This window comes from Oncorhynchus mykiss, chromosome 24, assembly GCF_057628025.1.
Source record: "Oncorhynchus mykiss isolate SJ-2025 chromosome 24, ASM5762802v1, whole genome shotgun sequence".
NCBI lineage: Eukaryota > Metazoa > Chordata > Actinopteri > Salmoniformes > Salmonidae > Oncorhynchus > Oncorhynchus mykiss.
In genome coordinates this window covers 4319744-4330660 of record NC_143045.1, presented here as the reverse complement: position 1 = coordinate 4330660, position 10917 = coordinate 4319744, and the positions used below count along the sequence as shown (strand labels likewise).

General features: G+C 43.2%; 1 protein-coding gene across 1 annotated transcript; it reads left to right on the top strand.

The window, feature by feature from the left end:
- Window positions 1-3304: 3304 nt before the first annotated feature.
- Window positions 3305-4678, top strand: LOC110503506 (gem-associated protein 7). The gene is made up of 2 exons (XM_021581845.3): window positions 3305-3437; window positions 3654-4678. The coding sequence occupies exon 2, from the start codon at window positions 3671-3673 to the stop codon at window positions 4055-4057; it is 387 nt and encodes a 128-aa protein (XP_021437520.3). The 5' UTR covers window positions 3305-3437; window positions 3654-3670; the 3' UTR covers window positions 4058-4678.
- The last annotated feature ends 6239 nt before the right edge of the window (window positions 4679-10917 follow it).

The following is a 10917-nucleotide window of genomic DNA, read 5'->3' as shown; positions in this document are numbered from 1 at the left end:
GCGACTCGGTGCAGTTTGAGGCCATGTGGTGGAGAGTGATGTGGGCGCTGGAGATGGGGGTGTGAGCAGATGGGTCTGGACAGGTGTGATGTAGTTGCCGTTTGTATGTGTATGTTTTGTTTTGTCTAAAATGATCAAATAAAATCGTACAAAATAATGACATAAGAAAAAATGACAAGCTTGCAACACGCATCTGATTATTCATTTACATTCATCATTGTAACCACAAAGTCACAAATAATCGAACACACACAACATGAGCAGATTAACTTGGTCAAAACATTTCTTTATTAGAGACTAACTGTGATAGTGTGGCGCAATGATAGAATGATGCAATCTACCTACAGACTGTCCGAGGCATAAGCTCAAAACCTTTGCTTGTGGAACCATTGTAGCTAGCCCCTGGCCAATGTTTGAATTTAAAAGATGCATCTCAGCACCAGCTGCTTCTTGATCAATGAGACCTGACTGCATTATGGAAATGGCAGAGAGTTCAAAGTGAGGATGACTACTGCTCTGGACTGAGTGGTATGGTATGGGCTTTTTTTTTGTTGCACTGGAGCAGCAGCAGAGGCATCCCCCAAGTGGGTGCTACATGTGGAGGAGCACAAAGTACAGGCTACATAGATGCTGAGCTGAGGATGACGTCAAAGTCGTTAAGCCAACAGCGTCACCAGCATCTGGCGTCACCTGGCATCATCATAATCATCAAACCATCATCTAACTCACTTTAGGAGCCTGAGATCGCATATCTACTGAGGGAGTATTGCTCTATGGCTAGTACAATGTGGTCCTGTCCTTTGTTTTGTTATGTGTTATATGTGTAACCTAAGTATGCCTAGAATGGCTAGCTCTACTGTGTAGCTTAGGCCTACTATGAGGATTTTCGTGCCTTTTAAAACCATTTATTTTCAAACTTTTTTTTGTGTCATCCTCAATGATTTTAAATGCATTATCCACATATCTGGTTTTAAATGGTCAAATACATACATTTATCTACAAATCTATCACCACATGTTGCATGTAAAACCCCTAGTGCACGCTACTGTTTGTCCCAAACAATGCAACTCACAAAGTAGTGAGTGATACTGTAAGAAATAAACACATACTCACAAGTAGGCCCTCTCATTATATGCTGCATTTTTTTTATATTCAAATGTGTGCTATTAATGTAATTTTCAAAATGATGTGACATTTAACAATACTATTAAATTAATATTAATACTCTTTATGGTTCCATATCTTTACCCTTTCGAACCACAAGTAATTCTGAGGATTGTATCAGGGCCGGATTGAGAAATCATAGATCTACCCCCCCCCATTTACTGTTGAAGAAAAAGCCCCTTTATAATAAAGTCATGATGATATTTAAGATGTGGACATAGCCGCTTGAAGTAGGGGTGCTGAGGGTGCTGCAGCCCCACCTGAAAAATCTGAATAAAAAAATTGAATATAATTTTTTCCACAAAAGTAGTGCACTGGGCCTTTACTAGTAGTTGCAGACGATTATAGATCTGTGTAGCGCAGGCCCCCCAAAATGATTCAGCTTCTCCACTTTGGCAAAAAAAAAGAGGTAGTTGTATCATATAGAACAGTATCTTGCAAGATTCAATAGTTGGAATTGTAATTGTTGCCCTGTCCTTTTCTCTGTGATTGTCATTCTAATAGAATCCAGAAAGAACAAAACCCTGTTTTCAAACAGTTACGGGCAAAGACACAAAACAACCACATGAAATAAAATATTTGTATTGATCAAATAACATGGAAAACTACTGCTTGTAGTTCTTCAATTTAAGGTTAGGGTCAGGCATAAGGGTAGCAGTGTGGTTAAGGTAAGGGTTAGGTTTAAAGTCCGATTTTAAGAAGATAAATTGTAGAACTAGGTCGGGGACGCTGGACTTGGCCAGATAGTGGCGACCGTGAGGAGTGGAGCAACGGATCAGCTGTAAAAATACGGCATTTGTTATTTACTTAACAGTGCAGGTGAGGATGAAGACTGGTTCAAGAGGTTATTTACAAAATATACAAATGCCAATAGGGGCGTGGATCAGAAAACCAGTCAGTATCTGGTGTGACACCATTTGGCTCATGCAGCGCGACACATCTCCTTTGCATACAGTTGATCAGGCTGTTGATTGTGGCCTGTGGAATGTTGCCCCACTCTTCTTCAATTGTTGTGCGAAGTTTCTGGATATTGGAACTGGAACTTGAACACGCTGTCATCCACGTCGACACCAGAGCATCCCAAACATGCTCAATGGGTGACATGTCTGGTGAGTATGCTGGCCATGGAAGAACTGGAACATTTTCAGCTTCCAGGAGGTGAGTACAGATCCTCGAGACAGTGTATTATCATGAAACATAATGATGTTTCATGAATGTTTCATAAACAAGGTGATGGCGGCGAATGAATGGCACGACAGTGGACGTCAGGATCTCGTCACAGTATCTCTGTGCATTCAAATTGTGTTTGTTGTCGTTAGCTTATGCCTGCTCATACCATAACCCCACCACCACCATGGGGCACTCTGTTCACAACGTTGACATCAGCAAACCGCTTGCCCACACGACGCCATACACATGGTCTGCTGTTGTGAGGCTGGTTGGACATACTGGCAAATTCTCTAAAACAATATTGGAGGTGGCTTATAGCAGAGAATTTGGTTTGTTTGGTACGGTGTAGTGTGTGTGTGTGTGTGTGTGTGTGTGTGTGTGTGTGTGTGTGTGTGGTGTTGAAGATAGAAGAATAAAAGCCTTGAATGGAGACAGAAAGCGCATCCGCCTATTCTTACCAGACATCCTGTAGTAGACGATCAGAACCTAAGAATCAGCTTGAGCGTACTAGCGGGTGAGGGCATTCACAGGCGACCACTCAAACAGGTGAGGCCAAAAAAAACACACACACACACACACACACACACACACACACACACACTTTGAAAAGTAATTTGAAGCCCCCCTCGTTATAAGCTGCAATTATTTACATTCAAATGTATCATAGTTTTTATTGTCACCTGAATCTGAACATAGCCCACATTATTTAATATTCAACATTTCTCAGTGGAGCAAGCTCATTGATCCAGTTGTATGATCAATCAAATAGGAGGAGTTATTTCTTTTTTATACAAACACTAGAGTAAACAGGCTAGCTAAATGCATCACATTGCCCCAGTAACCTAACTACAGTCACAGCCTGCCTACTACCTTGGTGTACAGTGCACATCAACTTTGGAGTGCTCCCTCATTTGTTCGCTAGGCGGCATCAGTGTCAAAGATTGTGTCGAGTTGCCTACTGCGGAACCAAAAGATAAAATACATGACATTTTCCGGTCACATTTAACAGAGGGACAACAAAATGTACGGTGTGCATACTCAAACGACCCTCATAAAACGTTCTCTTTGGCCAACTTCAAAGAGAATCTGTTTATTCTGAGTCGGTAAGTATTAAATACGAGTGACTTCGCTTTGCTAGCTATGAACATAAACTAGCTAGCTTTGCTCTACACAGCATGCTGGCTAGCTAGTGAATGTCAACACAGTCAACCAAGACAGAGCAAACACAACAAACTAGTGTCGTCATATTTTCGCTTAAATTGAATCTACTAACTTTGTTTGCACGTCATGCCAACATCTGTCGCAATTTTTGATTGCAGAGCGACAAAAACTCGAAATGAGTACGCTCGTGACCGTGCTTCGCCTCCCGAGAGGACCTGATCCGAATGGCCGCGGATTCGACCCGAACTCAACCCGTTTCGTCGCGCTGTGTCCAACAACTATTTCTGCTTCGAATGAAACATGGACTGACTCTGTCGAAGTGGGAGAAGAGCAGCGTGCACGGTCGGCTTTGAGAGAAAGCTTCCTGAGAACGCTCATAGCCATGACCAACAAGCAGGTGCAATTCCACATGTACGAGAGAGTCGAGGTTGAGGCGAAGTTTGGAGCGTCGGACATTGACGTGCTCAACTTCCAAGTCTCGGATCTACAGACCCCCATTGGGGTGCAGAAAGAAGCTCTGCTCAGGTGCCAGGATGTCATTTCATACTCCTTTGATCTCTGAACAGTGCTGTTCACTTATTTGTGCTGTTTTTGAGCAGATATCCAACAAACTGAATCTGATTTGTACTGTTATTTCTAATATGATTTGGTTTGACACACCGTGCGTTTTGGGGAGTCAATGATGACAGGTCCATTGCTACACAGTGTTCTGTCTGGGTGAATATGTAGCAAGATGTTACCGTTTATTATTCTGTTACTTTGATTAAGAGGTAGACTTGCCATTGCCATATGTTATATTTATGTGGCCAGCCAGGTATTGAGAACACTGCTATACAGTATGTCTATGATTTGTTTTGTAGTTTCCAATTCAATGTACCTCCACTGGAGGGAGATGTCAGCACTGTCTTTACAACGGGTATGTCAGGGGGCACCCATACCACCAGGTTCTCTGACACTCAGCTGTCCAGTCCATTTCATTAGGAAGAGATGGGGGATAAACACATGTCTTCAGGTGGAATTTGGATATAATTGTCTGGAAACCTGAATCTTGCCATTATTTTGTGATTACAGGACAATGTGGTTCTTGTCTTCCTTTTCATAAGATCTGTTGCTGAGATATGTTTACCAATGGGCATATGAACTTCATCTTTTTTTTCTTAAAAAAAAAAAAACTTTGACTAAACATTCTGTCACTTGCATTGAATTTGATAATGTGTTAGTTAAGTAGGCTATATATTGTAGATAAAGTGGTGGTAGTATCGAGCTTATCGTATTCCTCACTGAATGAAATATTCACGTTCAGTGGTCACGTCGTCTTTCAGTGTCATATGGCTTTAATTTTTTGTAAATATATTTAGATAAACCCTGAAATACCTTTCAGTATTATGCCAGTCAGCACAGATATTGCAACCTCTGGTTTTCGAAATTTAATATGACCTAGCCTAAATGATCTTGACTGCCCAATCTTTAAGACTGCAAATATAATATTCACAAATGAATAAGAGAGTCTACAGTGAGCTAAACAAGTATAAATGACTGTTTACGGTCAAATGTCCTTACATACTTTGTGTATGGGTTAATATGATACCTTAGTTTACACGTTTGTCAGTTGAAACAGACCTGATGAGTGGTCAGTAGTGGTCAGGATTCATCATCCTCACAAAACGCCCTCATGATGAGGCATCAGTAATATGTAATCTTCCTAAAAGGTGCGTTTTTGTGTGCGTCTCCAATAAATCATTTTATTGGAATGCATTAGGCAATCGGTGTGCAGTGCACAGTCTCCCTCTGTTGTGCCTGAATGATACCGACCGCTTTGTGGAGACGGTCAACAATGAGAGGGTGAGTCATAACCATCCCGCCCCCCTCTAAAGTATGAGTGAAATCCTGTGACGTTATTGGGCTCTTGTGATTAAATCAGGAAGCCCTCAAGGACGACCAATGTTAATTTCATATTCCCAGGCAGCAACAGCAGCGCTCAACTCCCTCCCAGCCCGCACTCTCCTTGATGTGCGTCCCATTCAAGCTCAGTGAGGCACGTGGTCTGAATGTTAATCTTGTTGCAGTAGTGTATCGACAATAGAGTGAGACGTTACATCTAGTTGCTGTGTGTTTACTGTCTATGAGTGAGAAGAAGTTGAATAGTCACTTTATGAAAATCCTATTTTTGTGCTGTGGACTGAATCTGGTGGGCTGCCTCATTTGTTGCATTGTGGGCACACTGTTTCTCAATGTTATCTACTCTTGAGTTTCTCTTTGTTGGCAGTCTGCTTCTCTGATTCAAGTGGGAAAACATCCCTGTGCGCAGGTGTAAGTGTGCGCCAGTGTTACAAGGGGAGAGGGGCTGTCACGATGGTACAAGGAATCTGCCCTGTCACACCATCAGCCAACAGGAAGCACATTACGCTCCTTCCTGTTTGTGGCCCTCTCACTTCCTGTCAAGTGTCTGTGATAACTTACAAAAATACATTGCCACATCCACTTAATCATACCCTGCCCATAATTTCCTCCATTAAAACTGTTGGGCAGTTACTTCTAAGGAATGTATGTGTTTTCCTTCTATGACTGCCTCATAAGGGGTTCGCCGATTCAGTCTTTTGTTTTTGGTTTAGGAGCGCTGGGATTGAGAAATTATTCAGATTATTACTCATCGGTACAGGCTGAGGTCGAGGACTCAAAACATATAGAGATACATTTTTCAGACTGCACCCTGCTGCTGTCGTGGACGAGGTAAAAAATAAAATAAAAAAATAGATCTCATTGAGGCTAATCTGGATAAATACAGGTTAAATAAGATAACAAAGCATGTATGCTTTTTACTGTAACACCCAGGGCATTGTCAGCTCTTGAATGCACCGTAGGGTTGTGTTGAGCTTACGTGACTGTGTACATGAGCTGGCACAAATTGGGGAGAAAAAGGGGTAAAGGTACCAAAAAAAAAACTTGACATGATTAGAATAATATGAAAAACACAGTGGTGACTGGGTCACAGCGCCCTCTATCGTACATGCTGCTGTTTGGTTTCTCCATTCAGGAGATTGAGAAGGTGGCTCCTTGGGCCGCCGGGGATGTTGACTGGAATGTGCCCATTGTGTCGCTGTGCGGCAGTCAGAGCAGAGCAGACAGAGGGGGGGCTGACTCAGTCATGGTTAGGCGGCATTCCCCAGGTTTGTTTGACTAGCCTGTGAGGGTATGTTGGAGGAGCTCCAGTGATTGTGAGGGACAGGCTCACTTCCCTGGCTCAAGTGGCCAGGGAGATAAAGACCCAGGCAGGAGACCATGCCAGCAGATAGACCCAGGCAAGTAGACGTCTGGGCCCCAAACCCAAACAATACCACTCATACCAGGAGGTCTCAAGCCTGCTCATTTATAAAATACTATATAATACTATCTGTACGGACTATGTGTTCCTGACCCCAACATCTCCCAGGAAATATTGCATCTATCAGTAGTGTCTGAGTAGGTTGGCTATGTATATGAAACATGTTCAACTATTTAGACTGAATCATAAATGACTTGAAATTCCAACTTCTCTTTCTTCCCTAGGTTTGAGTGTATTTATATACGGTCTATGGTTTGAGCAAATCAGCTGCTGACTTACTGCTTTCCAACACATCATAGTAAAGTAGGGGAACATAGTTTTGCTTCCTGAGTGACCTAATAGGGAAGGACAGGAGGGGGGTCGCATGTACTCAGTCTAGACAGGAAAAGATGAAGAAGGGGGTTTACTAATTAGTAAGAGATTAAAGTTATCTTAATTGATCTACATCAAAGTCTAGAGAGCCCTAACTGGCCCACTCCCATTCCCACAGGGCTAAACACAGGAAGATGCTTCTAATGACTGTCTATGATGCTGATGACCCACCAACAGAGCTCCCAACTGATGATTGAATCGCCTCACAAGCAATGAAGTTCACTCCCCAGCCAATCAGAGGAGGGCAGGAAAGCAAAGTTGCCATTTTGTTAAGTTTGTGGTTAAGCATGATGACAAATGGGTCCATCCAACCCTCCAAAAGGGTTAAACAGAGTCCTCCATATTTCTGTCCTCTACACATTCAAAGGCCAGGGGAAGGTAAATACGTTTCATATTTCCAGTCAAGTTGGGACCTTCCTTGGTCTCCCAACAACTCCTGAACCTCATTTCAGATGTCCAGGCCAGAAAACAACGGGTCCAACAGTATTAACGGACCATTCCAGGCTGTCAGGATCTCACTGCAATAATCCTTTAATTAGACAAAAACAGGAAGTAGACAGGCAATATCTGAGAAACGGTTTCCTGTTGGAGCTCGGTGTGGGCGAGGGCCCAGGACTGACCATGCTATGCCAAAGGCTCTTTTTTTCAACATGTTATGTTGAATAACATTCCTGTTCGATGAGCAAGAATGCCGTAGACATTCTTGCATGCCCTTAAATGACTAAATCAGGTTATTTTAACAGAGTTGCGAAGGAGATGTCTGGTAATTTATCTACAAGGGAAAGTGCCCTGGCACTGAGAAGTGGCAGTCTCGTAAAAGCTATTTAATCAGGGGCAGAATCGCATACATTTAAAGATTTTTCTTCCTGTGGTCATTAACGCTGTGTCTGTGACTGGAGCGCTACACTAATATTAAGCTTCCCACAAGAACAGAAGGGAGGACGGTTCCCGACACTCAGTCCCTCCTCCTCACTCCAAAGCCCCTTTATCCTCCAGTCCTTGCTACACTACAGTACAGCTATTCTCCCCTCTACTCTCCTTCCTGTACGCATCTTTTTTTTTTCCTTCACATCAAAAGCGCGTTTTCAAAAGGCAGGCCTAATTGCTTATAATTTAACTCACACACGCACTCATGCCCACCAGCCCTCTCCCCAGACAGACTGCAGTCTCAATCTACACTACACAGTACCAGTGAAAAGTTTGGACACACCTACTCATTCAAGGGTTTTTCTTAATTTTACTATTTTCTACATTGTGGAATAATAGTGAAGACATCAGAACTATGAAATAACACACATGGAATCATGTAGTAACCAAAAAAGTGTTAAACAAACCAAAAAATATTTTTGATTCTTCGACGTAGCCACCTTTTGCCTTAATGACAGCTTTTCACACTCTTGGCATTCTCTCAACCAGCTTCACCTGGAATGCTTTTCCAACAGTCTTGAAGGAGTTCCCACATATGCTGAGCACTTGTTGGCTGCTTTTCCTTCACTCTGCAGCCCAACCCATTCCAAACCATCTCAATTGGGTTGAGGTTGGGTGATCTGACGCAGCACCATCACTCTTCTTCTTGGTCAAATAGCCCTTACACAGCCTGAAGGTGTGTTGGTTAATTTTCCCGTTGAAAAATATATGATAGTCCCACTAAGAGCAAACCAGATGGGATGCCGTATCACTGCAGAATGCTGTGTTATTCATGCTGGTTAAGTCTGCCTTGAATTCTAAAAAAATCACTAACAGTGTCACCAGCAAAGTGCCCCCCACACCATCACAAGTCCTCCTCCATGCTTCACGGTGGGAACCACACATCCAGAGATCATCTTCATCAAGTCTCTTCTTATTATTGGTGTCCTTTAGTAGTGGTTTCTTTGCAGCAGTTCGACCATGAAGGCATGATTCACGCAGTCTCCTCTAAACAGTTGATTTTGTTACTTGAACTCTGTGAAGCATTTCTGAGGCTGGTCACTCTAATGAACTTATCCTCTGCAACAGAGGTAACTCTGGGTCTTCCTTTCCTGTGGCAGTCCTCATGAGAGCCAGTTTCATCATAGGGCTTGATTCGTTTTGCGACTGCACTTGAAATTTTCCAGATTGACTGACCTTCATGTCTTAAAGTAATGATGGACTGTCGTTTCTCTTTGCTTATTTGAGCTGTTCTTGCTATGACAACACAACTGATTGGCTAAAACGTATTAAGAAGGAAAGAAATGCCACAAATGAACTTTTAACAAGGCACACCTGTTAATTAAAATGCATTCAAGGTGACTACCTCTTGAAGCTGGTTGAGAGAATGCAAAGCGTGTACAAAGCTGTCATTAAGGCAAAGGGTGGCTGCTTTAAAGAATCTCAAATATAAAATATATTTGTATATTTATATATTCTATATTTGTTTAACACAAAAAAATCATCTGTCCTCGGTTGCAACACTCACTACCGAGTTCCGAACTGCCTCTGGAAGCAAAGTCAACACAAGAACTGTTCATCGGGAGCTCCATGAAATGGGTTTCCATGGCCGAGCAGCCGCACACAAACTTAAGATCACCATGTGCAATGCCAAGCGTCGATGTAAAGCTCACCACAATTGGACTCTGGAGCAGAGGAAACGCGTTCTCTGGAATGATGAGTCATGCTTCACCATCTGGCAGTCCAACGGATGAGTCTGGGTTTGGAGAATGCCAGAAGAACGCTACCTGCCCCAATGCATAGTGCCAACTGTAAAGTTTGGTGGAGAAGGAATAATAGACTGGGGCTGTTTTTCATGGTTCAGGCTAAGCCCCTTGGTTCTAGTGAAGGGAAATCTTAACGCTGCAGCATACAATGACATTCTAGATGATTCTGTGCTTCCAACTTTGTGGCAACAGTTTGGGGAAGGCCCTTTCCTGTTTCCACATGACAATGCCCCCGTGCACAAAGCCAGATCCATACAGAAATGGTTTGTCGAGATCAGTGTGGAAGAATTTTACTGGCCTGGACAGAACCCCATTGAACTACGACTGCAAGCCAGGCCTAATTGCCCAACATCAGTGCCCAACCTCACTAATGCTCTTGTGGCTGAATGGAAGCAAGTCCCCGCAGCAATGTTCCAAAATCTAGTGGAAAGCCAACCCAGAATATTGGAGGCTGTTATAGCAGCAAAGGGGGTACTGACTCCATATTAATGCCCATGATTTTGGAATGATGAGCAGGTGTCCACATATCTTTGGTCATGTAGTGTGTCTTTCTCATTCACTTCCTCTGGCCTACTCTCTCTCACCCTCCCTCCCTCCCTCCCTCTTCTCATAAAGCTTGATTTACTTGTGTCAGGGACAAGGACATCTGCCCATTAGCGAGAGACTGATTTAGGTATTGCCGTCCCCTCCTTTCCCTCTTCCCACTGTTCTTATCATCCTCCTCCTCCTCCTTCCTCTTTCAAATTGGGGTCGCCAACCTTCATCACGCAGGCCGGTGAATCATCAGTGAGCTCAGTCTGGGCCCAGGGTGGGACGCCACGGTTACTTCCGTCCCCTCCGAAATTACCAGGGGAATCCGACATTGTCTGCTCTCTACTGTCTCATCACTCTGTCGCAGGGAGAGACGGAGATGGAGAGAGGGAGGCTGAGATGGGAAGAGAGTGAAGGGCAGAATGCAAAACCACTTGGTCATCTTGAAGTGAATCAAATGGCGTAACACTGTCATTTTGAAAGAGTCATTATGATGTTGATAATGTGGTCCGTCACTAGAGCATG